This window comes from Vulpes vulpes, chromosome 9 (assembly GCF_048418805.1).
Source record: "Vulpes vulpes isolate BD-2025 chromosome 9, VulVul3, whole genome shotgun sequence".
Lineage (NCBI taxonomy): Eukaryota > Metazoa > Chordata > Mammalia > Carnivora > Canidae > Vulpes > Vulpes vulpes.
Genome location: NC_132788.1, coordinates 105,494,547 through 105,521,470, shown reverse-complemented (window position 1 = coordinate 105,521,470; position 26,924 = coordinate 105,494,547). Strand labels below are relative to the sequence as shown.

Genomic DNA, 26,924 nt, shown 5'->3' with positions numbered 1-26,924 from the left:
CTAGATCTCAGCTCAGGTCTTGATCTCAGGGTCATGAGCTCAAACCCCAGCATGGAGCCTACTTAGAAAAAGGGAAGGAAGGAGGGAAGGAAAGAGAAAAAGAAAATAAAGAAGAAAGAAAGAAAGAAAGAAGAAAGAAAAAAGAGAAAGAAGAAAGAAAAGAAAGAAAAGCAAGAAAGAAGGAAGAAAGAAAGAAAGACACAGATTGGTCAGGGAAGCTCCCTCTGAGGAGGTGACATTTAGTAGAAGATCTGCGAGTATAAAAGTCCTGAGGCAGGAACCAGTTTGGTGAGCTGGAGGAGCAGTGAGTTTAATGTGGCTAGGGCAGAGTGAGGAAATGAGGTCAGGGAGGGGACAGTAAGGCCCTCATAAGCCACAGCAAAGAGTTTGGAGTTTTTCCTAATACAAAGGTTGGGAGTGGGAAATGGAGGGATCCAAGTGATTTACCCTAAACTGCTGATTGGCTGGCTTCTCCACTGCCTGCCTCCTCCTCGGCCCACCAGGAGACAAGTCTGAGGATCCCCTTGAGCCCTGGCTGTGCTCTGAGAACTGTGAACTTCCCTTCACAGTCAAGTTATAAATGGCTACATTTCTGGCGGTGGCATGTGCCCAGCCCCATGCTGAGATTGAAGACCCAGAGATTAATCAACTACACAGTTCCCCACCCTCAGTGAGCTCAGAGTCAGGTGAGGGCAAGGGAACTCATCCTGGGTTGCCTCCTCCACTCAGAACCCTTCCTGTCCTTCCTCAGTCCACGGGTGGACTTCCTGACAGCAGGATGTCCTGTGTGGTCGATGCTGATGCTGATGGGGGGCTCCGGACCCAAGCTGGGTGCATCAGCTTCCCTCATTCCTCATGACTCCAGTGCAGCTCTTCCTGTCCACGGATCCTGTCCCTGTGCTTTAAATAAAACCACCTTTTTGCACCAGAGATGTCTCAAGAATTCTTCCTTGGCCATCAGCTTTGAACCCTAACATCTTTCCTATACCTTCTTCATTAGGCTTCCTCAGGTATTAACATTTTGCATAACCACAGTACAATGATCAAAACTAAGAAATTCACATTGATTCACAATACTATTCATTAATACACCAATCTTACCTAAAGTTCAACTGTTGATCACAAACGATTTCTTCCCTTGTCCCAGGATCCAGTGCAGGATCCCACGTTGCACTTAGATGTCATTTCTCCTTAGTCTCCTCAGTCTGGATCATTTCCTCAGTCTTATTTTTTCTTGACCATGACACTGGTAATGAGTACTCCCAGTTATTTGGAAGAATGCCAAATTAATTAATTTTGGCTTTGATTCATGTTTCCTCATGATTAAACTTAGGTTACCAGTTTTTGGCAGGAATAACATAGGAATGATGTGCCCATCTCAGTGCACCGTATCAGGAAGCACAAGATGTCACTTGGTACCACTCGTGATGATAATTTAGATCACTTGGTTTTAAATAGCGTCTGCCAGATTACTACTTTTCCCATTGTGATTACTGAATGTCTCTGAATCTATGTAAATAGAGAATATTTGAGGAAGAGAAGGATAAGCAGAAAAGGGAAAGAAGGTAGTAGCTCCTTCAGTCTGTTGCCTGTGGTCTTTCCTATCTTGCATTGTTGCAATTTAGTAAACAAAACTGCCTCTAGTCTCAGCCAAAATCCCAGTTCCTTGTGTCCTGAGGGGAAAAGGATGTCGTTGTGTCACAGTGACCGCTGGGGGGAAGCAGAGGATTGGGAAGTGATCAGTTCTTTCCTAAGTCCCTGAACCTGACGGGGACTCAAAGGCTCTGTCAGTTGAGGGTTTCAGCTGGGGGTCTGGCATCTTCTGGGAACCAGGTCAGGTAGGCAGAGACAGAGCATGTCTTGGTTGCACCATCCTGGCTGCTCTGTGGATGATGCTCCTAGTCCGCCTCTGAAACAGTGCCTCTCCATCCTGGGAGACCTGGTGCTCCTGAGATTAAGGGAAAAAGGAGAAACTGCATAGGCTCCTGTGGGTCTTGGCAGCCAGGAGAGTTTAGCAGAATGGGTGGGGCAACTCTAGAAGAATCCTCACATTTCTGTTGCTTTCAGGATTAAATCAGCTCACAACTCAGACTTCCAGGTAAAAGTGTCAGATGGGTCCAGCACAGTGGGGTACTTACTACCTCGCGCCCTCTCCTGCTTTCCCTGACTATCCAGTTTATGACTCTATCCAGTTCATGCCTCTGTCAACCATTTATTATCAACTATTGAGTGAATGCCTCTAGGTGCCCAGCGGTTGCTGGTCTGAGATAACCATTTGCCATTTTGAGATATCCAAGTAGAGGTGTCGGGTGAGCAGTCATATATCTGGAGCTGATGGAGGGGAGCTGTCAATCTATTTGAGGTCGTGGGCCTCTAATTCCTGGAATGAAACCCTGGCTCCTGGCTAGGATCTAGGAAGCCTTCCATGTTACCTTCCCACTCTCCCACCCCCACCCCCGCACTCACTTTGCAGCCAGCCATACCGGCCTCCTCACTGCTACCCATATATGCCAAGCCCATTCCCTTCAGTGCCCACATAGAGGTGGTATTTAAATCCATGGGAGAGGGGATCCCTGGGTGGTGCAGCGGTTTAGCGCCTGCCTTTGGCCCAGGGTGCGATCCTGGAGTCCTGGGATCGAGTCCCACGTTGGGCTCCCGGTGCGTGGAGCCTGCTTCTCCCTCTGCCTATGTCTCTGCCCCTCTCTCTCTCTCTGTGTGACTATCATAAATAAATAAAAATTTAAAAATAAATAAATAAATAAATAAATCCATGGGAGAAAGGTTGTTCCTCAAAAGAATCAGGGTGTTACTCCAAAAGAAGTGGAATGGACACTTGATGGCAAAACCCCACAAATGTCTGGCACAGAGGATTCTAGAAGAGACCCAACACCTCAAAATAGGTTGAGAATTACTGGTTAGTACTTGTATCTTTTGATACATATGTATATTCAATACATTTCATACATCCAATATATTGTACATTTTACACTGTATTATATGGCAGTCTAATACCATCTGGGTATGTATGCACACATATTAAACTGAAATAAAAACTTTACAAAGTTAAGTTTATATTTATCCTGTCAACACTTCTCATGTTTTCTACTTCTGTCTTGGTCCATTAAAAACAACTAAACTGATTGTAACCCACCAACTTGATTTCGTAACCCACTCAATCTGCTGTTAGGCATGGGGCTCTAGTGAACCTCTTCTACCTTGCTCCCCTTTCGCTCCATCCCTACTACCCCACTGCAGTTGTACCCCCACCTCTCACTTGAACCATCTTATCAAGTACCTAATTGGCCTCCTTGCTTCTAGTTTATGTATAACCCACTGTACCAGAATAAATCTTCCTAAAGCCCAGCTCTGATCATTTAAATAAATAAATAAATAAGTAAATATATAAATAAATTCTGGTGGTGGCCCTCCTGAGTGGATTTCTTTTTAAAAATATTTTTTATTTTGTAATTTTATTTTTTAAAGAACCCCACTGAGCAGGGAGCCTGATGTGGGGTTCAATCCCAGGACTCTGAGATCATAACACCAGCTGAAGGCAGATGATTAATTGACTGAGCCACCTGGCACTCCCCGAGTGGATTTCTTTCCTTTCCTTTGGCCATTCCTCAATATTCCTCCATGTGTTTTCTCTCCTCCTTTCCCCTACCTTCCCGTGATTACTATGAACAGTACCTTCTCCCAGAAACCTTTGCTCACTCACTAAATGTTTGCTGAACCTACATATGCACTGTTAGAGTTGGGGAATTATGGTATTGAGCAAGGCAGACAAGAGCTACTCGCCCACAGTGCTTTTGGGAAATGTGGAGTATAAAGGATCTTAATTTAGTGGGAGAGCTTCCAGGAAAGCTTCCTGGAGGAGGTGTCAATTAAGATAAGCACTAAAGAGGCAGGTGTGTGTGTGTGTGTATGTGAAAGCATAGAGGTTAGGTGAGAAGTGCAGTGAAGGTGAAAGCCCCAAATGAGACCATGGATTGAGTTCCAGGAGCAAGAAATAAGAGCATTGAGTGGGTAAGGGTTTGTTTGAGGGGTTGGGAAAGATTAGTGATAAATGATGTGGTTCCAAGATTCAAAAGATGGAGGGAACCAGTCATCATGATAGTGCTCTCAACCGGTAGTTCTCACCATTCTGCCCCAGGAGGGCCACTGAGCCATATCTGGAGACATCTGTAGTTGTCACGACTTGGGGAGGAAAGGTACACTTGGTAGGGTGGGTGAGGCCAGGGATGCTGCTCCACATTCCACAGTGCCCAGGATGCCCCACCAGTGAGATTGATCTGGTCCCAAGTGTGCACACTGAGACACAATTGTTGAATGCTTACTCCAGTATTTTGTAAGTATTAACTTATTTAAAGCTCACAATGCTGTGAGGTAGGTATTTTTATTACCTTTTTTTTGCAGATGGAGAAACTGATCTAAGTACAGTTGATCCTTGAACACCATAGCTTTGAACTGTGTGGGTCCACTTATATGCAGATTTATATCAGTGAATACAGGACGGTGCTGTATATGTATTTTCTCTTCCTTATGATTTCCCTAGTAACATTTTCTTTCCTCTGGCTTGCTTTGAGAATGCAGCATATAACATACAAAATGTGTCAGTTGACTGTTTATTGGTCAACAGTAGGCTATTAAATTCTTTGGAGGTCAAAAGTTATGGGTGCGTTTTTGACTGCAAGGAGGGTTGGCGCCTTTAACCTTATGTTTTTCAAGGGTCAGTTGTAATTTACCCGAGGGCATAACCAGGGACCGTGGAGTTCACTCAAATTTGCATTAGCCTGGACCTATTTCCCCCACCATGCTGCCTTTCCTGGCCAGGAGGAGTTGGGCAGCGGCAAGGAGGAAAGAGAGTGACCATGTTATGGCATTTTGGGGAGATGGGAGAGGTGGGGGCCATGCAGGTGGTCCTGGGTTTCTGGTCTGAACAGTTGGATAGATGGTGGGCAAGGCCATAATGGAAACATGAGGAAGAGGCCTGAAAGGTCAGATGCTGAGCTCCTGTTTTGTTGTGGGGAGGGCAAGGCACCCACACCCCTCTGAGCAGTGGTGGGAGGGGCCGCTGTGGAGCAAGTCACATGTGGAGGGGCATTTCCATTTAGGGATGGACAAGGTCACAGAAGGTGTGGAAGGATGAAGTTCTGGAGCAGGACCCAGGAGCAGCTGGGCAGCTGCCAGAACCGTGGAAGGAAAAGAGTGGAGCAGGTGACACCCTCACTGGGGAGAATTTCTCCCCTAGCACACTCATAGCCGGAGTGTGTGTGTGTATTTTTTGCGGGGATGTACCTCACAACTTGCTTCAGAGTTCTTGCTACCAGAAAGTTCCCAGAGGCAGGAACATCATGGGTTCCCCTGCACCGTCCCACCCCTCCCCAGTGCAGCTTATCAAACTCTGACTATGGGTCATCAAGATTGTAATACAGCTCCATGATCACCAGGGATCCAGGTTCCTTCTGTCTTATTGCTTTGCCATCCTATGTGATGCCCACATCGGGGTCTAAAATGGCTGTTGATGCTCCAGCCATCATATCTACATTCCATCCAGCAGCTTTAGTTTTACCATGTGTACAATGTGGGTAACACTGTCAAAAAGAAGAGATTGGACAGAAGCCTCTAGCATGAAGCTGTTGTGACTAGTTAAAACCTCCCAGAGGCTCTTGGTAGGACTAGGCTCCCCTTATTGTTTGGCCCTTGTGCCCTGGGTCTCTACCCAGTGGGCCTTCTGAGGGACTTGATAGACTGTGGGCCTTCAGCAGTCACCCCTGCTCATCTCCTGTTAGGCTCCTGGGGCATTGATCATGGAGTCCTCACCTGTTCTCCTTCGGTCACCAGCCACTGAGGCCCAGAAGCAGGGCCTGGCTCTCCTCTTCCAGGGGCCCTGCCACCCCAGCACTGGGCCTGGCTCTCAGACAGGGAGGGCTGGGGGGTGGCTGCTGCTTGGTGCAAGGGCTGGCACTGCTTCAAGGGTCCTAGGCTAGATAGGGCCCATAATCATGAACCATGAGAGGGTGGGGCGAGTCAGGGTTCCACGCGGTTCTCAGAGCCTGGCAGGGAGTCGCTACAGAGACAGGGCCCAGCTGATGGGGAGTCTGCGTGGTTGTGTCCTGGGAGTTTCCCAAGACTGGCCACAAAATTTGCACTGGGGCCCAGTGCAAAATCAAAGTGTGGGCCCTTTGTTCAAGAATTACTAAGAATTTCAAGATGGTGATGGTAGAGCCTTAAGCCATGTGCACAGGCCCTGGAGGTCCCAGCCCAGGGAAGTAGTAGATGATTGTAGTAATACCTGGGGGCCTCAGGACATCTACCTGGGACAGATGGGCCTGGGCTCGGGCCCAGGCTGAGCATCCCTGGGGCACCTGGGGCACTGGCCTGGCCCGGGGAAGCAACTTTTAGGAGCAGCTGACCAGGAACTGTGTCCACGTTTCTGGAACATCTTCCCATCCGTGGGCCCTTCCTGGTGCCTGAGCCCATTGGTCTTCTCTGCAGGAATTCTTCAAAGTCCTATTATCCCTGCAAGAGGAGTGGTCCAAACAATGTGGATTTCCAGCCCCCATTGTAATCCCGCCATGCAGCCTCTCTGTGGATGGGGCCCAGGAATTGGCCATTTTAGAACAAGCTCGTGCAGTGATTCTTAGGGGAGTCCCAAGTTTGGCCCCCACCACTCTACCATATAAGACCTGGGAACAACCAGAGGGTTTCATCAGTGGCTGGAGCATATCTGAATAAGTCTAATCTGCCAACAAATAGTCTTGATTATCTAGGGTGGAGAACTATTTTCTTGCTACCTCTGGCCCAGAGCTGGCCTTGCTAAATGAAGCACAGGGAATCTGCTCCTTCTGGAACACTCCCCAGAGAGCCAAGAAGAAAATGCTAGAGGCCACTGCTGCTCCTCTGAGCCTCACATGGCATGAACCTGGCCAGGCTGGCAGTCCAGGGCAGGGAACCAGCCTGCAGGGAGGCCTGCATCCTCCAGGGCCACTGTGTGTGTGGCGAGGAGGAGCTGAAGTGTGGTTGCAGGCGCCAGAGTGGGTATGCTCAGTGTGTTCGCAGCAGTGAAAAACAAGAACGGGCTTGGAAGGTGCACGTCTTTACCGTCATTTGTATTGTTCCTTGTGGAATCCTGCAAAGGCAGGAGCATAAGGCGGAAACCCAGTTTGTACTGCTTACCACACATGGAAGAAAAGGCAGGCCATTACACTCCGTGAACCGTGAGCTTAAATGTCTCCCAGGAGAGGAGATATATATTTTAAAGACATTCTTTGTGTCTGATTTCATCTGAGTCTTGAACTGTAAAACCAGACAAACATTGTGATTATTATACAGACTTTTGGTTTCTAAAATAAGCGCCTATCTTTCTTGTGTCTCCCCTCCACACCTCCCCGCACACCTGGCGTGGCCTAGGAGTGCACGGCGCTCCCGCTTGTCGGGAAGTAAGGTTTTTAAAGGCCACGTGAGTTTACATTAGTACCTTCTGCGTGAATGAGAAAAAAAATATTGGGGGCCGAATATACTGCAATATACATGTTCATAAGAAACGTTCTAATAACAATTAGAGCACAAAACTATTGGTATAAACATATTTCCAAAAGGAAAAACTATTGCATTTCAAAAAGATGGTGCTTCCTAGACCAGAGGTTTGTCTTTCTTCTTTATAGCTGGTTTAGGGGCAGAACTCTTGCATGGAGCTAACCAAGTGCAAATGTGTTATGACGGATACAGATCCGGAGTGTACAAAGTTCAAGGGCTGTGCAAGTCCTCGGGATTCATTTATCCCAGAGAAGAGTTTTGATTTTGAGTAGTTCAAGATGGGACATGCCCAGGGTCAGAGTGCTCCAGGATCGCTAATTCAAAGGCAGACATCCAGAAGATTCTATGAAGCAGGAGCCAAGCAGACTTGGCTCAATGGCTGCCCTTGGAAGGCGGCACTGAAACACCGACCACCCAGCCCCCTCGGAACAAACTCATTCCAGACCCAGTAGTTTGGCTTGTTGTTGGCTATGAACTTGGATAGAACCCAAGTCCTTCCAGTTGCTGCTAAAACTTCTGGTTTTGATTCTTAGAGACACCACTGTGTCTTGGCTTGGGCAAGCCATTTCTGTGACTTGTTCTTTGAGCCACATGGGGCCTTGGGCTGTGCATGGCCCAGGGACTCAACGATTGATGGCTGCTTCTGGGGACCTTTGGTGTCTGCAGATGGGGCTCCTGTGGGCCAGCATCTGTGCCTCAGCATAGCCGGCAGTGTAGGAGGCCCTGGGCACAGCGCTGAGATGGTCTCTTCCCCCCACAAAGCACCATGGCGGGGGGCTCTGCGGACACTGGTCAGCTCAGTATAGCCCAACAGCTACAGGACACCCCTTTCCTCCTGTGATCTGAGTTTTAAAAAATCATGGTGGAAGCTGGAGGCAGCTGAACAGAAGAGAAGCCCAACGTGGAGGTGCCAGCTCGTCCAGCATGGCCCCTTTCAGCTCTCAGGCAGGATGTGTAGAGTTGGACCAAAGGTCACAGTCTGGCAGAGGAAAGGACAAGAACACTCAGAAGGAAAAGGCGACCCAGGAGGTGCCAGGTGAGCAGCTCAGGCACTCAGGAGTCCGATGTGACCTTCTGTTGTGGTTAACATCGGTTTTCTTCTTGTAGAATGGTGTGTCCTTTGAGGGTGCACTGGTGCCCCATGAGTCAGATCAAAGGTCACATCATCTAAGAGGCACTATTGCAGTGGAGCTCGAGGGTCCTGGTCTGGAGCCTGGGCAAGGCACCACAGAGCTAGATGCCCTGCAAGGAGTGGTTCGTGTCACTGCGCTCTCGCTTCACCAGGGGCTCCCCCAGGCTGCGGGCGTCGGGGTCAGCCTCACTGCCACGATCCTCACTGATGTCATCTGCAGGGTTAGCATTGGGGATGAGGGGTGTGGGAGTGGGGTGCAGGAGGGAGGGAAAAGCATGTTCTCAGGGAGGTGCACAGGCTTGGACACACCAGGGCCCCCCTGGCCACCCTGAAGTGCTCAGGGAGGCCTTCTCACTGGAGACCTCCCTTGCCCAGTGTCCATTTGCTGGGTCACACTCCTGGCAGAGTTCCCTTCAGCAGTTGGTACCCTAATCCTGTAGGGGAGGGCCTGGGTTGGGGTAAGGGGAAGTGGATGCAGGCAGACAGGGCTGTGGTTCTACTCCTGGCCTGATGTGGAGGTGCCCGGGGAGCAGGATTGGATGTCGTCCCAAAGCACCCAAGGAGGTGCAGGGTTGCTCCTCTAAGCCCCAGCAGGGGCCAGGCCTGCATCAGTAGGACATCAGTAGGACACCTCCTACTGCTCAGGTCTCACCAGCCTATCTGGATGCTGACTCCTAAAGCCCCTCAACCCACCCCAGGAGCTGCCTCGATTTCCACTAGGCCAAGGGTGGGAGGAATAGCCCCTGGGAGAGCCTCCCGGAAAAGCTACAGACATACCCACCTTTATCGAGCAGTGTCAGCGATAGGGAGGCGAGATCATTGAACTGAAAGAGAGAAGCCTAGAGTCAGGGGCCTCCGCAGAGGGGCCTGGTCCTGATGAATTTTAGCACTGTCCTCTCTCTCCAGTTAAAACAGGCTTCACTTGTAAATGAGAGCAGTTCCCACATGAGAAGTGGTGCTGATGCTGGTGTGTCCCCTCTGGCTCCTTCTGGGTCTTGCCTAGGAGCTGCAGGAGGGCTGAGTGGGTGCTAACTGCTCAGGCCACCAAGAGGACAGGGACTGTGGCCTCTGAATAGTGATGGGTTTATTATGTACTAAAACCTCTGTAAGCATCACCTCATTTCTTCCTCAAAACAATCCCCTGCGACCCAGCAATTCCACTCCTAGGAATGTACCCAAAACAAATGAAAACAGGCATTCAAACAAGAATGTGCCCCCAAATGTTCACAGCAGTCAAAAGGTATAAACAACCCATGTATTCATCAACATGTGAATGGATAAAGCAAAATGTTGACTATCCGTGCAAGGGAATATCTGGCCATAGAAGGAGTGAGGCAATGATACGCACTAGGACATGGCTGTGCTGTGAAAAACTACGTTGAGTGAAAGACGCCACACACGAAAGGCCATGCCATGTGTGACTGCACGCGTCTGAGAGGCCCATGGCAGGCAGATCCTGGCAGAAAGGAGGGTAGTGGGTGCCAGCATCTAGGGAGAGGGATGGTGGTGACTGCTGGCAGGGACGGAGTTTGCCTTTGGGGTGATGGAATGTTCTGGAATTAGAAGTGGTGGTTGCACAACTCTTAATGTACTAAATGCCCCTAAACTGTTCACTCTAAAATGGCCAGAAAGGTAATTTTATATGTACTTTACAGCAGTAGGACCTCCCCCCATGGGCAGGGAGTCCCAGGTCCCATTTCGGGGGGCAGAGAGGCAGGTCCGAAGCCAGGTGGGTTGGCTCCAGCATGTGAGCTCTTTCCCACCCACTGGCCTCCTGCACGTGTTTCCTCTTCCGGCCGTTGGCTGTGTCCCCCACAGGGCGCGGGCCGGCCCGGGGTCCCACAGGCAGGAGGGTCCCTCACCTCTCCCATCACAGCAATGGGCGTCTCTCCAGTTGCCTCTGCGACACGGTGCTCCACCAGGTAGAACATGTACTCGTCGTAAAGTAGGCGGATCAGGTGGAAGGAGCCGAAGCTGGCGGCGCTGCGCAGCGTGAGGTCGCGGATCACCATGGAGCTGGGGGATGGCAGACAGAGGCTGGGGACCTTCCGCGGAGCATGCAGTGCAGGCAGGCAGTCGAGCCAGGCTTCTCAGGGGCCCCACAGGCCCAGGAGCGGCCTGCCAGCGCCCAGACCACCTGTGTCCAGCGTGACTGGAGTGGGGGTGGGTGGACGTGAGTTGGGAGGGAGCAGTCAGCTCTAAGTGAGGCCATGGAAACAGGACCCTGTGTCTCTGTCTGACACAAGCCTTATCAAAGGGCCTGGTCGGTGGTGGAACCCTTACTGCCCGCCCATAGCAGGTGGCTTATCCTGGCCTTCCCTCCTCCTGGGGTCCCCTCCCCTCCAGCCTTCACTCCTCAGTCAGTGGTTTAGGCGCCTGAAACAACACAGAATTTCAGGGAGCTTTCACCTCTTTCATCTGCAGCAGGGGCTGGCCCGCTCTGGTCCCACATCCAGCCCAGATCCAGCCCACTCCCCTTTCTTGTACAGCCTGCCAACCATAAATGCTTTTTACATTTTTAAATGATTGGAAACAAAATCAAAAGAAGAATTATGTTTCATGACCTGAAAGCACCTGAAATTCAGTTTAGTGTCCATAAATAAAGTTTTATTGGCACATGGCCATGCCTGTTCATTTACATGTTGTGTGCCAATAGAAGTTTATTTATTTCTTGGTAGTACTTACTATCTGATTCTTCACAGAAAAAGCGACCCCTGATTGAAATGAATTAGATCACTTGGCACCTGACCCAAAACCCTGGCTCCAAACACCTCAATGTCCCATCTCAGAGCTTCCCCACTCTGTTAGGTCTCATGGCTGTGGTGGCAAAGACACAGAAGGGAACAAGGCAGGGAGGAGACATGTGTGAGCCCCTGACCAAGCAGGGGGCCTGCACAGCACTGGCTCTGACCCCGTGGCCCAAGCAAACCAGAACCAAGCCAGAGTCCATGTGCGGGAATCTGAGTGAACCTTAGAACAACCAGCCACAAAGGGCCAGGCTCCTCTACATATGGTGGCGGCGGCAGCGCTCCAGCTAAAGCCTATCACCTCGTTTCCTTGCTTTGATCCCCCAAATTCTAACACCTCTCCCCTCACTCACGGACCACCTGTGGGTTGGGGCTGCCTGAGGTGAAGCAGTGTTTGCTCCAATGAACTTTTAAAAGTGTTAACGTGCCCTGTTATTCTTAACGAGCTGCAACTGTTTGTGCTCATGTATGAGTGATGGGGTGTGCAAGTGAGTCAGTAAAAGCAGTTGATGACGTTCTACTTAATGCTTTGCACGTCTTCCTGGGCCAGCGTGTAGATGCACTTTGGCAGTGGGAAAAGAGAGGTGGCTTCAGCAGGCTGTGGATTGGAGACGGCTTAGTGAAAGCAGCCAAGGAGCGAACCCCTGGGGCTGACCGCCGTGTCCAAGTCAGCATGGAAAGCAAAGATCGCTTGAACGTGAGCCGACCCAAAGGCTGAGTCAGTGGACAGGGTGGAACGGCTTGGGATTTGGGATGTTTTCTCCTCAGAAGCTTCTTGGCTCTGTATGGCCAAGCCCCCTAAAGGTAAACAAGTGCACTTGGATTTTGGGTCCCTGGTGGTCTCTCCGCGTGCTCCCCTCCCCACCCCTGGGAGCTGTGGCTGGTGGTTATGTTGCGCCATCTCCCTCCTCCCGAGTGCCTCATGTCGGCCACAGGAGAGCACAGGTCTGGAAAGAAAAGTCACAGGCCAGCTGCTGCTGACATCAGCACGCCATGCCTGCCTCGGGAGCCTGCTGAGCAGACAGCCGCACGGTGCCCACTGTCCCTGCCTTCCCCGAGTTCTCCTGGAAATCAAGCTGCACTTACCTATAAAAGGACCATTTCAAAAGGAACTGCCGGGCAGCCTTGGGGAAGCTGGGGCTGCCGGCGTGCTGCTTCAGGACCTGGGTGACCACGTTGTCGAGCCAGCTGGCCCACTGGTCCAGGGAGCTCTGCTGCTGTAGGGTCAGCTTGAAGTCCTGCTCCAGCCGCTGCACCACGCTCTCCTCGCACTGGCACACCCACGAGGCCTGCTCCTGCAGGGCGTGGGTGGCAGGTCAGGGAAGCTCCCCCCCCCCCAACCCCATACCCATGCCATGGCACGAAGAACAGCACTAACCCTGGGCCTTTTCTAGCTACATTTGAGCACAAGGGCAGGGACGGATGGAACGACATCCAGAGAGGGAGCCTGCCCTGGTTCTAAGCATGTAAATCCACGCTTCTCAGATTATATACCATGTTTGTGGTGTTTTACTTTTAAGTGGTCATTTCTCTAAATGTGTGTGTTTATTTAATGGATAAACTCAGAGCCTGAACTCGGTGTATCATTGTGGCAGGACACACATGCACACAGCCTGCACTTTTCTGAGCCCAGAGGAGAGCTGTGAAAATGTCAACAGGAAGGTAGATTTTAAAAGAGGATGAGCCAAGGTGTGGGTCCCAGCACTTGGATGCCGGGGTGACCAGGGGGAGGGTCATGGAGTGGAGGTCGGGGTCCCTGAGTGGGCTGCAGGGGGCTTCCACCCTGAACCTGTTTTCATGTATGCTGGCTTTTGCTGTGGGTTGAATTTTGTGATTTTGAGCATTTTCTGAGAGGCTGGGAGGCTGGGCCAACAGGGTGAGGGTCACATATGTGTCGTTGCTGATCTTCAGCCTGGTCCCTGTGCCTCATCCCAGGATGCGGGGGGATTACATTGGAGAAAGTCACCTGCACGTTGGCAAAGTCCACGCGGTTGAGGTCACTGAGCATCTGGTTGATCTGGGAAGTGTTCTGGAGCACCGCCCGGGCTGCCTGAGCGAGGTGATTGAGGGACGTGTATCTGCGCAGGGTCTGGGCAAAGGCACTGACCACGCCTACCTGTGGCCGGGGGAGGTGCAGATGGTGAGGCATGGGGCCAGAGCTTGTTCTGGGCTCTGGGACACAGAGGGACGCACCCTTCTGACAGCTTCAAGGACCCGAAGAGTGAGAATAAATGAAGGATGCCAACCTCACCAAACCATCTTGGCATCTAGAGCAGACTCCGTAGCATTGGTGAGTTAGCCATTCAGGACAGGGGGCTTATGCCACTGTTTCTAGAATTCTTTTGGCTCTCTGGAGTGGCCAGGTCAGGGGAATACAGATTCCTGGGTGCCACTGGATCAGGCTTTGTGGGGGTGGGGCCTGGGCATCTGTAATTTTAATCACTACCTTGGTGATTCCTATGCACGCTGAGGTTTGAGAGTCACTGGTCTAACAGTTCCAGACCATGGTCAGGGAGGCCAGATGCTCGGAACGTGGCCTCACCTGTACGCAGGTCTCTAAGAGATGCTTGTGAGAACAGCACTCTCTTCTGGGCATGGAGGCCCAATCTCCACATTTTAAATTCTGATTTGTGGCTAAGGCCATTGCAATAAGGGTGACAGCAAGGAGATGAAACCCTCCCTCCTATGAGGCGCATAGGAACGTTCTATCTGTTGCAAATCAACCCAAACGCATCACAGCAAATGACATCTTCTATTGTGCCCCTCCCTAGTAGCACCTGTCCTACATCATCCTCATCCCCCCAAAGGGCCTCGAGGTCCTCAGGAGCCCACTTTCCCTGGGCAGGGGGACAGGGAAACACATGTGCTCCCTGAGCCCTGCCCAGCTGCTCCCGTCAAGCAGAGCTGCTACCTTGGTCTGGATGACTTGCTGTGGGAAGTCTCTCATGGCGTTCGTCAACCAGCCTTCCAAGCTCTTGGCGAAATTACGGATGGCCTGTGTCAGGGTACCTGGGAGATACAAGCCATGATCTTCCAGTGAGAAAGGCGGACTTGCTCATCAGGATCAGCATTAATGTAAGAGATGCACATGCAATGAACCCATTAGAACACGCAGCACAGAGAAAAAGAGCCAGTGAGCAGCATACGGGGACCGGGGACCTGGGAGAACTTAGGGCATTTAGTGAGCAAAGCGCTGGGTAAGAATCAGGGCCACCCAGTGCCTTCATCTCTGTGCCTCTACCTCCTGCCTTAGTGGTCCTTCTCACCCAGGGGTAACTTTGCCCCCAGGGGATACTAGGGGAACGTGTGCAGACACCTGTGGTCGTCGCAACTGGGGGAGCTCCTGGCATCAATGGGTGGGGGCCAGACCCCACCCCCCACACAGTGCCCAGAACGGCCCCCCGTTACAGAGAACAGTCCACAGTGCTGAGGGAGGAGAAGCCCTGAGACACACACATGCACGTACGTAGAGTCTACCAACTTCCAAATTTATTGTGAGGTGGCTTGCAATAAGAAACAAATAAGGCTGTTTAAAGAAAAAAAAAAAACTTCAAAAATGTAAAAGGAAATGTACCCCAACTCCAACCTTAGGAGAGAGACTCCAACTACATGCTACAATGACCAGTTTTCGGGCCGGCAAGCCCAAAGGAGAAATGTAATAGTTTTGCTGTTTCCAATTTTCCAGCACAAAAGCAGCAGACCAGTTCATTAAGAAAGACCGAAGTTTCCATCGTGCCAACAAGCACAAATATTAATAGCCCACTGCCAGGTTACCTGTGGTGCCCCTGCTGTCATTATTAAGACTGAGGCCTCAGGACCCAGCTTCCTCACTCAGGGGCTTCCACCCTTCAGGACCCTAGGGGCCCCAAGGGAGAGCCTGGAAGGGCCTGGCAGGGCGTACTACCTGCCGGGTGGGCATGATGAGCCTGTCATCACCTCTGGAGGCCCTGCAGGTGGTCCCCGGGGGCAGAGGGGCACACGGGGTTGAGACCCTCCCTGGGGCTTTCAGCAAACCAGCAGATGGGGTAGGGCTGTCCTGTGACCCCGGCCCTGCCCTCTGGGGACATGCTGGGTGAAGGGGGGTGGCGATCCTGGGCCCCAGAGGAACCTGGGAGGCTGGAGTGTCACCCGGAGCCTGGCAGCACAGAGCATGCTGAAGCCCGAGGTGGCCCAGGTGGGCGGCCACCCAAAGGTGGCAGGCCTCCCCAGAGCCATGAGTGGGCCTTCCCCTCGGCCTTGTTCTGGGGCGGGGGGCAAGGAAAGCACAGGGGTGACGAGGGAGCACAGCAGCCAGTGAGCCACTTACTGGGCACCGGCCGCAGCACGTCAGGGATGAGGATCTCCACCAGGGCCTGGTACAGGATGTGGTCGCAGTTCCTCATCCACTTGAGAATGGGCTCGCATTTACACAGAGACACCAGCTTGTCCTTCGGCAGGACGGCACCCTCGGGCTCCCCGTCGCTGCGGGGAACAGGAGACCCAGGTGAGCTGCAGCCTGCAGGGTGGCAGGGGGCCCCAGGATGGACCCCCCAACCCGTTCTCCAGCAGGCCCATACTCCCTACAGTCTCCTGCTGAAGCAAGAGAATGGGCAACATGAAGGACAGGCCATGGTCAGAGTGTGAACCCCCCCCCCAACACACACAAGGGGGCTCTGAGTGCCAATTCTTGGAAGGGTGACGCACTTGCCTGTGGGTCACAGTGGGGGTGTCTGCAGGTTAACCCCGGGGTACTGGGAAATGAGCGGGTTGGGCTCTGTGGCCCCGGGGGCAGGGGGCCGGGGTGAGGGCAGTAACCTGGCAGGTAGGGAGGCCGGGCCATCACCCGAGGAAGCTTTCGAGTTCCAGAAGGAAAGCCACAGCTTCTCAATGTAGTGAAACTGGAGGTTCACCACAACATCTAGAGTTGCCTGTGAATAAACACAGCCCGTTGAGCTCATGGTGTGCATGTTAGAAAGTGTGCCATCACGCACAGTCGAGTGGGACATGCCGAGTGGCCCGGTGTGATGTGACAGGGGCTGCGGTGGGGTGCCCTGAACCCGAGAGAGACCACAAGAGGGGACAGACATGCCATGGTTCAGAGAGTGGAGACTATCTGCTTCATAGCTAGAGGAAGCCGCCTCCCCTGGGTCACCTGGGGACACACCTGGGATGTCTGAGGGCTTGGCGGTTCTGGTGATGTGAGGCTTCACGGGGCACGGGCTCTGCTGTCCACCCAGGCCGGGCCCCCCTCCCCTCCCCACACCCAGGCTCAGGGTCTCCCGGGGCGGGGCGGTCACCTCGCAGTGCCTCCGGTAGACCAGCTGCAGCGCCTTGACGTCGTGCAGCGTGATGCTCTCCTGCAGCAAGACGCTGCCCAGGTCAGGCGCCGGGAACTCCGGGAAGACGTGAGAGACATCTGGGAGGAAAATGGGGGTTAGCGGAGCTGCAGAAGGTCCCCAGGCAGGTGGCCCCTGTGCTGGGGGATTAAGGGGTTAGGGTTAGGGTTGCCAGTGGCTGCTGCCAGGCCCGGCGTGCCGAGGACTGCTCCACAGCCCTGGGTCTCACAATTTTTATGTTTTGGTTTTCTCAGGGGCAAAATGGGGACAACCCTGTCCTGTCTCAGCTGACACAGCAAGCTCAGGGCCCAGCATTCAGTGAGTACTCCCATCACCCCAGCGTGGGGGTTGCTCAGGGCTGTGAATTTGGGGAGGGGGCTGGCCATGGCTAACCCAGTGACTTCCCTGAAGGCTTCTCTCTGGGCTCCAAAAATACCCTAAAAATAGATGAAGGCCCCTCACGTCTGCAGTGTGTGTGCCTGTGGACACTGACCACAGTATGCCCCCGGGCACGTCCCAGGTGGCAGGCTGCGAGTTAGACGCTCTCCCGGGGGCCGTGGTGCCAGCAGGGGAGGGGCTCTCCCAGGGAAGGGCCAGCGGCCCTGTGTCAGGCCACCAGGAGGGGAGAGGCAGTTTTGAGTCCTGAGCATCCCAAATGCTCCAGGGAAGCAAGGAAGAGAACCGAGGAAGGCAGCCAAGTCCTGCGCCGACAGGTTTTACGACACATCTAGTCTTCCTTCCGATGGGCATTTCATTTCCTTTGTTTATTTTTCTGATGGTCGTTTCACACATTCATTTTGGGGTCACCTGCTGACTATTCTAAAATCTTGGAGATACCATAAAGGTTTATCTAGAACATTTCTATGTAATTAAAGAGGGATTATTATACAAGAAAACTGTCTAAAGGACCCCTGTAGATGCTGCTGGTGCTGAAACCCCTGAGCACCTGGAAGAGCTGAGTGGACACCTGAGCTTTTCTGGGGTGGGGAGCACTCACCTATGTACTGCTGGTGGTGCTGGCTCTGGGCAGCCATGGCCTGCTCCGGTGTGCTGTGCAGGCTGCCATGCGAGCCACTGTCCCCAAGGCTGTCGGTCTTCTGGGCTGGCCGGTACCTGGGCAGGGCATATGGTGTCACCACGAGGCCCCAGCTGTACTGCCCGAAGGGGCTCAAGGTGCACAGTGCTGAGTAGGAGTCAGTTTGGGGTGTGTGCGCATGTATGTGTGTATATGATTTTTAAAAATTTGTGGTGAATGCACATAAAATTAACCATCTTAACCGTCACTAAGTGCATAGCTCGGCGGCACGAAGCACACTCACGCTATCATGCATCCACCCCCACCATCTGTCTCCAGAACCTTCCATCTCCCCATACGGAGACCCCGTCCCCAGGAAGCACTGACCCCCTGCCCCACCCCTGGCTCCCATCTCCTCTGTCTCTGTGGAGGGGCCTCCTCTGGGGACCTCCTGAGAGTGGGGTCCTGCAGGAGGTGTCCGACTGGGTCTGGGTCCCCTCCCTGAGCCCGGTGTCCTCGGGGTCCGTCCACGTGGGGGCAGGTGTCAGGATGTCCTTCCTTTCTAAGGCTGAATAACATTCTGTTGTCTGGATGGACACTTTGCTGTTGGCTTATCTCTTCATCTGCTGATGGATATTCAGGGTTGCTTGGGGGGGGGTGTTTGTGTATCTTTTATTTTTCCCAATACTTCTCCCTTAGAAGATAAGTGAACTTCTTTACATAGAATCACAAATATCTTACTATTATATGGCCTCAAAGGAAATTCTGGGACTTTCATTTTGCCTTGAGCCAGAAGGCAGTGGACAGCCTGTCCTGGCAGCAAATGGGGAACACTCACAGAGAAGGGCTTCCCAGGGCTTGGTGTTCCTTGAACCCAGCGGCCCACGGCGAGGTGGTGACGTGTGTGGTGGGAAGAACAGGGGGGCCCAACTCCAGCAGGGAGAGCCTTTCCTTGTGGAAAGTGGGGCCAGGAGGACGGAGGAAAGTCTCTCAGACACGTGTAGACCGCCTGACTTGGGTGGCGGGTCCAAGTGTAAATGGCATGAGCCTGTCGCCAGGCTCAGCTGCTCCTAAGATAATACGCTGCCTGGTGTAATGATTCACGGGGGTTTGCAGGGGCCCAGACCAAACAACAAGAAGCGAGAGAGTCCATGTCTGTGGATGAACAGGTATAGGATGGACTGCCGGCTCCACTCTTATCTCTTGGCTGCTGGAGAATGTTCTAGAGACTCTCTTCTGTGCTCTCCAGCTCCCATGGTTGGACATGTGGTTTGGAGCCACTGAGATGGCCTCAGGGCCACTAAAGTGAGTTTTTAGCCACATACAGTTGGGCCACATGAAGCCATCTGGACTCTGGGGAGGAGACAGGGACAGAGGGAAGCAGGCAAGGAAGTGACTGTAGGACTGCCGGGGGGGTGATATTGGAGTGGGGACCTGAATGGGGGTCTGCAAATCCCAGCTGTGGAGGGCCAGTTCTGTTCCTGGTTGTGTGAATAAAGTTTTATTGGCACAGCCACGCCCATTTGTGTACATGTCATCTGTGCAGGCTTTCAGGTTGCCATGGCGGGGCCGAGTAGTCTTGACAGGGTGTCTGGCCTGCAAAGCCTAAGACATTTGCTCTCTGGCCCTTTACAGAAGTTTCCTGACCCCTGCCATAAAAGATGAATTAGTATGTGATAGAGAACATTCCAGAAAGTGACCAGGCCTTTTCAGACATTGGATCAAAATGTCAAGAAGCAGCAGCAACTTGGGTATATAAGCTTCTTTCTCCAGGCTTCTTGGGTTATTTCCAGTGTTACTTTTTTTTTTTTTTTTCCCTCTTACAGTTGAAAATTAAAGATTTAGGATCCTGGCTCTGCGATATTCTGGAAAAGGGAAAACTATGGAGACAGTAGAAGGATCAGTAGCTGCCAGAGGCTGAGGGGGAAGGGAAGGATGAATAGGCGGGGCGCAGAGGATTTTCAGGGCAGTGAAACTACCCTGTGTGATCCTGCAACGCTGGATACGTGTCCTAACACATTTGTACAAACCCATTTGAATGGAGCACCAGAGTGACCCCTAACGTCAAGTATGGACTTAAGGTGATAATGACGTGTCGATGTAGGTTCACCAGTTGTAACAAACGCACAGCTCTGGTGTCATGTTGTCATGCATCCGAGCACAGGGGGCATATGGGGAACTCTGCACTTTCTGCCCGATTTTGCTGTGGACCTAAAACTGTCCTAAAAAATAGTGTCTACTTTTTTTTTTTTTAAAAAAGAGAAAGATCTGAAGGCTCTGTTAGCTGGACGAGGTTGCATCCCCAGCCTCCTGTGCCTTGGCTCACCCAGGATGTTGGAGAGAGAGGTTAATATGAATCTATTTTTTTCCATCACAGTTTGGAGAATCCCCTCCTACCTAGGTATCTAATGTTTGAGAAACACTTCTCTGTATGTTCTCCCAAGTGAAACTTAGACCCGACCCCTGCTTTGGCAGAAAAGTTGGTCCTCAGGCTGGCTTTGGGCCAGGTCACCCACCTTGGCTTCTGATGCATGGGCTGTTGCCGCATGGCCATGTACTGGGTGTCCTCCTGCAGCCGGTTCAAAGGCGAGTCTGGTTTCAGACGGATCCCATAGTAGTGATATTTGGAGTTGCCCCTAAAAACCAAGCATCTTAGGGTCAGCTAGCTCTCTTTGCAGATGTCCTGAATGACAAGTGCTCTGGCCCTTCCATTTGGGTGTTCGGGTTCAGCGTTCCCTGGACCAGTGTGAAATGTTCCATGGTCAGAGAAGGTTTAGGAAATTCTATACTTGGCCTCCCCATCTCAGAGATTACCCCCCCTTGCATTTTAGTATTATAAAGGCTCTGAGAAGTCTTACAGTGGGAAAAGCAGTGCAGCTTTGTTTGACGTGGCATGGCCTCACCATCATCATCGTCATCATCATCGTCATCACCATCTTCACCATCATTATCACTATCATTCTCACCATCACCACCATGACCATCATCATCACTGTCATTATCATCATCACTGTCACCATCACTGTCATCATCACCACCATTACCACCATCACCACCTTCACAATCATCCTCATCATCACTACCATCACCATCATCATCACCGGTATCATCACCACCATCAGTATAATATGATTTGGAAAACGGCACAAGGTTGGGAAACACTACTATAGCTTATTATGGGAAAAATAAGTGATCAAAGGGCTTTAGACAATTTGGTTAAGAAAACAGGTCAGAAGGGCTACTCAGGAGAGAAGCACTGAAGGACAGACGTGTGTCTGGCAACAGGGACAAATGGGAGAAGCATGAGTCCTTTCTGAATGAGGTAGGGGCTTGGCTGGTGCCAGGAGGAGGGGAAAGCAGGGCGATAAAGCCCTAATCCTGAGGCCAGAATCCGGGATACTCTGACGATGGAGGCCATGCATGAGCCTTCTGGAGAGGCCCCAAAGGCAGTGGCTGTGTCCCCAGAGACCAGGGGCTCCTTCTCCTTCTCTTCCCTCCTCTATCCATTGATGCTCTGTAAGGATGTTCTCTGTAAAGGATCCGAGGGTGTCTCTTGGCCCGACACCAGTTTCTGAGGATGTATGAGTAACCCCAACCCCCACATGTGACTTCACAGATAACAGCCATGCAGGAAATGGCCTTCTGTGTGCTCTGGGCCACCCACTTTGAATAGAGTATGGCTGCTGTTTTCTAGTGGGAGGAGTGTTTGATTCATGCCTGGGATAAGGTTGTGGCACGTGACAGACAGTCACGTGGCTCCTGCAGGCAGAGGGCAGGCCGTGGTGACAGGAAAGAGATGGCCCACAGCCAACACCTTGGGCAGGTCAGGCCATGCTGCCACCAATTCAGAACTAGAGGCACATGGGCAGAAGGAGAAAGCCCACATTCTCCAAAAGCTCAATTATCTGTATAGAGGACACAGGAGGACGAGTGGGCGTGAGGCTACTGGGCACCCCCGGGGTACCCACCTGGTGCCCAGCCGCCGCGTCCGCAGGCCCATGAACACGGAGCGGATCAGCTTCCCAAAGGAGGCAGCATTCACGGGGTCCAGCTTGTGCTCCTGGCAGTGCCGAAGGTAATGGTTGTAGAGAGAGCTTCTGGGGAGACTCACGCCTTCTGCGGTTTCGTAGTTATCCAACAGCCACTGGAGCTGGAGGAAGACAGACACACTTGCGTTCGTCAGGATTCCCCAAAATGCCAACACGCTAACGTGGACTCATTAATAATGAGACTCACACATTTTCTCTCCATTCACACGATGAGGCAATTCATAGCCACTGTCACTGATTTGGATAGGAGAGATTCCGGGCACGTTAATTAATAGCTTTCTCTCCGCTCTTGTATTTATGCCTTCAATTTTCCGCCTGGCTTTCAGATTCCTTGACTTGATTTACAAAGACCTGCAAGTGACTGAGACCTTCCGGGTGTGTCTTCATAATCACGTGGACACCACATGTCTCCCGAACTTACAGGGACGTCAAGACAAAGAGGAGGATTGAGGATAACTCGGCGGACCCATCAGCACCGCCCCTGGCATTAAACAGGGCGACGTTGGCCTTCAGAGCCTGTCTACCTCGTGACATCCTGTGACTGAGCGACAGATCATTAATCTACGGATTAAGATGGCCGGGGCTTGGCCACCTGTCTCCTCACTGGTCACTGAATACAAAAGCCCTCGTTGAATTCTTGTCCTATTGCTTGTGCCCCTATCTTTGCCCCCAGCCAGGAATTGCGCACCCGGGGGCGGTCAGATCCGACTAGAGCAGGCCAGGAGGGAAGGGAGGAGTGGAAGGTGGGATTCCCAGACACTTCTTCCTCCTGCCCCTTTCCTCAGCAGCTCTCAGCCCAGATCCCACACTCTGCGATTTGTTGTGTATTTGCTCTCAGGAAAGCTTTTTCTTTTTCTTTCTGAAACAACAAAAACAAAACAAAACAAAAAAGCAGGATGACAGCGACAGACGGACATATCCTTGTGTCCTTAACTGAGAGAGAGGCTGTAAGCGGAAACTGAACGCAGTACCGAGGAGGCTCATGTGCCAGGTTTTGTGCCCAGGCCGGGAGGCAGGAGGAAAGAACCTACAGCCCAGTCGCTGCCCCCGGAGCTCACACCGGGTCCGAAGGGCAGGAGCCGTCCCCACAGCAAGTCCAGCCGCCGCAGCGGGCAGCGGCGCAGAGGAGGCCCGCCCGCCTGGACCCCTTTGGGCAGAGCGCGTCTGTTCCCTGATCGAGGAGGGGGTCTGAGGTGAGCCTAAAGCCCTTCACCGTGCTGGGGACTTGGAGAAGGGCAAGAGCCCTGTGCGCGGGACCCAGGCCGGGGGCACGATCCTCCATGGGAAGGTCGACGGGGGCGGGGGTCGAAGCCACGGACCCGCCCAAAGCTGTGGGGGCTCCGTGCCCTCTGCCGACCCGGGTGTGGGGGGCCCAGCATGCCGCACACCCTCTGCACCCTTCTAGACCCGCAGGGAGCACCCGCCCTGGGAGAGCTCACCCCCAGCCGGCCCCTGGCTGCTGCACGGCTCGCCACAGGCCATTGCAGTCCTGCCCGGACGCAGCGGGTGCACCTGGGGGTCTGCTGGAGTCTCCCCTTTAAGAGACAGTTTTTAAAGTTTCTAACACGCACAGAGGTTTGAGAGAGACCCTGCTTCCTGTAATCGTCAGTTCAGGGCCAAGTTTATTTCACCGGAGTCCCACCTGCCGCCTCCTGCCCGTCTTGGGCTGTTTTCAGGTGAATGCCCCACGTGCCTTCGTTTCATCCCTGGGCCCGAGGGAGACGCAGGTGGCGGGGCCAGCTGGGGGCAAGGGGTGGCTGGCTCAGAGGTGGAGGCAGGTGCGGCTGCCTGGGGGGGGGGACAGGTCAGAGGTCCAGGTGAAGGGACACGTGGGGGCCTGACAGAGCGGAGGGTCTTCTAACAGAGGGACACACACGGGGCCGCAGGAGGGGTAATGGGCTCTGCTTTGGGAAGGACGCTGGCCAACCCCTGGGCCACTGTTCAGGGGAGGCCGGGAGCAGCGTGTTAACGTGGCACCAAGGCTGAGCACGGGCTCCTGGGGGCGGGGAGGGATGTGCCCAGGGAGGCCGTTCGCACAAGCAGGGGCCCAGGAGGAGGAGGAGGAGTGGTGGGTGTGAACCAGGGCCAGCCCACCACCGTCCTACGACGGCCTCCCGGCCGCAGCTGCTCCCGGGGTGCCCGAGGGGCCCTGTGCCCCCCTTCCCCAGGCTGTGGGCCTGCGTGGCTGAGATAGCTGGGCCCCCATCCGCCCAGCGCCCCAGGGTCGGGTAACCCCAGGCCCTGCGACTGAGAGGTGGTGAGGACAGGGAGACGCAAGGTTGCACCCAGGAGGGAGGCCACAGTCCCTGGCAGAGGCCCGGGGAGATAGCCCGGCGCCCAGGAAAGACACCTCACCTCTCTCAGTTGTCCCTTTGGGAAAAGGACTTCCCATGATGTCACTCAGTGTTTAATTTCCACTGTCCTTACATGTGCTTTTTCTGCCGCACTTTCCCTCCGAAGTTGCGCTCTGACCCAGGGCTCGGGCCTTGGCGGCCGCCTCCCCACTCCCCCCAGCCCCCCACCTCTCTCCCCTGGATGCCGCAAGCTGAAGCCTTAGCTGCGACGTCAGGGATTAATTGGGTCAGTGTGGCACTGCCCTCCGACCTTCGGGGTGCGCCCTCCTCCCCTCCCTGAGCACCCTTGCCCGCCTGGGCTCTGGGAGGCTGAGGGCAGTGGGACTGGGGCATCTGGAAGGGGCAGGGGGTGCGCATGGCCCCATTGGTGCCAGGAAGCTGCTCCGCAGTGACAAGGCACGGGGGCGGGGGGTGTTAACCGGGCTCCTCGGCTGCCACCCTCTCTCCAGGTGAGGAAGGGCTGGTGTTTGAGGGGGTCCTTTGAGCTCCGGGGTTTTCTTTATAGAGAACTTTTCCCCTGCAGAGCTGGCAGGTGCATTTCATCTATTTATTGCTCATCTCTCCCACTGGAATGAGAACCTCAGGCAGGAAGAGATGGCACCAGGTGTGCCCGTGTTTGCACCCCCAGGAGGTGCAACGGACCGAAGGGGTCCCGCAGCACAGAGGGGCCCCCAGCACGCGGGAAGCCGGGGTCAGGGTGCAGAAGCTGCAGACTTTCTCTCTCTGCCCCCCTGGGAGCACACCGTGCCGCTTCTTAGGGAATCTTCTGGGGGCGGGACAGGAACTTGGGATTTTTAGGTGAGAAGGGTGAGGTCCGCTTCGGTGGGTGGTGAGCTGGAGGGGACCCTCGACAGGATGGCTCACATGTATGAGGAAGCGTTCGGGGAGAACGATCGCTTCGGCTCATCACCACCCCCCAGCCCCGTGTTGTTCAAATTAAAAATGGATCTCCTCACTTGGGTAATTCTGCGGGCATTGACATCAATGCTGTGTGGTTAGCTCGGCAAGTTCTCCCCAAGCAGAAGGAACTCCAGAGAGAGCTGACACCTCTAGCAGCCCCCAGAACATCCAGTTAGGCTTTCTCTCCCTTTTGTGACAGCGGGGAAGCTGATTCACGTGACCAATGAGTCAAGTCATGACGGAGCTGAAGGGAGGGAGCCGTGGGGAAGCATTCTAGGCAGAGAACAGCCTGTGCAAAGGCCCTGGGGCAGCACCAGGCCTGGAGTGTTGAAGGAACAGTGAGGGGGCCTGTGTGGCTGGAGCAGAGGGAGGAGGGCAGGGGAGGTGGGGGACAGGGCAGGTGGGGCAGGGCCCCAGAGGCTGTTTTGATGAATCTGGCTTCTACTTGGGAGTGTGATGGGGGGACCTTGAAGCTTCTAAACAGAGAGGTGCCATGATCTGACTTTGGTTTCAGTCACTTTCAGTGGTTTCAGGACCACTCTGGCGGCTGCCATGAGAAGGGCCTGGACGATATCTGGGCGAGGGCAGCAGCCAAGGGCTCACCGGGCGGTGGCTGTGACACTGCACGGGCGAGATGGAGTGGGGGGCGGCTATGGCTGTGGTGGTGGAGGAGGGCGAATGGTCTGATTCGGGTTAGTTCTGAGGGTGAGGTCAAGAGCATCCGGAGGTGGGGTTTGGGAGGAGGGCGGGAAGCGAGGGTGAGCAGCAGAGGATGGTGGGAGGCGCAGGGGTTGGCTTTGGACACGGGGCGTGATGAGCTGCAGCTCCAGGCCGGCAGGTGGCTGGATACTCGAGGGTGGAGCTGTGGGAGAGGCCAGGTGGTGCTGCCCACTGGGAAACAGCCTTTCCCGCTGGGAGTCGGGGGGGGGGGGTCCCTCAAGGCGGTGAGGGGACCTCAGGGAAGAGACCAGCAGTCCGACCAAGACAGCTGCGAGAGACATTTGCCACGATCCTTTGGAGCAGTTTCTGGACAAGGGGCCCATCCGGTGAAGCTGCCGATTCCAGCCAAGCCCCAACCCTGGTGTGCAAGGTCTGCTTTGTCATCTGCCACCAACGGAAGACCAAGTGATCTTTGGCAATTTGTGGCCCTCAATTAGAGAGAAAAAAAAAAAGCCATATAATCTAAATACTATTAACCTACAAGCAGGTCCTCCTCCCAGGGTTTAGAAATAACAAGCGTTTACTGGAGCAGACCACGGCTGCCCCCATGTGACGGTGACTGTGAACCAGTGGGGGGGGGCGCTTTGTGGGGGGGTGTTGTTCTGCACAGGGATCTGGGGGACGGCCTCTCCCCTGCTCAAGGTGGGGATGTTGACCGAAGTCCCCCCAGGCCACACGCCCTGGTGACTGCATCCAACTGGAGGCTGCGGTGGGGCAAGGGGTTTTCACCCCCAGGGCAAGCGCTTCACCTCCTTCCCTGCAAACAGCTACCCCTCCCTTTCCTCCACCATATCTGTCCGTCCCCATCTAACAGACCACTCAAGGCCCACTTCCTCCTTTGGGGGTTTCGACCTCAGGCTGGAAAGTTCCTTCCCACCTGCACACCCCCTGGGTGTTGGCCCCTCCAGGGCAGCTGGTGAAGTTCCAGGTGACCCCAACGTTGGCTGGGTCCGGAAGGCAGTGTCTCGCCTCCCAGACTCGGGGCTCCTCGCCAGCCCCGCTCACCCCACACTAGCTCACGCACTTAGGTGTGACCTGGGTGCATTTTCTCACACCTGCTTGGCTACTGCCCTCACATTCCCAGCTCCCTGGGCTGAGCTCCTCTCCTTGTTCCTTCTGCTCCCTGTGCTCAGCACAGCTCTGCAGCCCATGC

The 26,924-nt window shown here is 53.7% G+C and overlaps 1 protein-coding gene across 6 annotated transcripts in view; it reads right to left on the bottom strand.

Annotated features, from left to right (window-relative positions):
- Positions 1–7,221: 7,221 nt before the first annotated feature.
- The window catches only part of RFX2 (regulatory factor X2), a 96,328-nt gene continuing 76,625 nt past the window's right edge, over positions 7,222–26,924 (bottom strand). For all 6 annotated transcript variants that reach the window (XM_025988536.2, XM_025988534.2, XM_072721655.1 and 3 more), the window contains 12 exons: positions 21,717–21,898; positions 20,265–20,384; positions 17,731–17,846; positions 16,695–16,813; positions 16,213–16,325; positions 15,725–15,879; positions 14,330–14,427; positions 13,385–13,534; positions 12,505–12,713; positions 10,534–10,687; positions 9,453–9,495; positions 7,222–8,885 (listed from right to left, as the gene is read on the bottom strand). In XM_025988536.2, the coding sequence (XP_025844321.1) occupies positions 8,773–8,885; positions 9,453–9,495; positions 10,534–10,687; positions 12,505–12,713; positions 13,385–13,534; positions 14,330–14,427; positions 15,725–15,879; positions 16,213–16,325; positions 16,695–16,813; positions 17,731–17,846; positions 20,265–20,384; positions 21,717–21,898 (1,572 nt within the window). In that variant the 3' untranslated portion in view covers positions 7,222–8,772. The remainder of the gene's footprint in view (positions 8,886–9,452; positions 9,496–10,533; positions 10,688–12,504; positions 12,714–13,384; positions 13,535–14,329; positions 14,428–15,724; positions 15,880–16,212; positions 16,326–16,694; positions 16,814–17,730; positions 17,847–20,264; positions 20,385–21,716; positions 21,899–26,924) is intronic.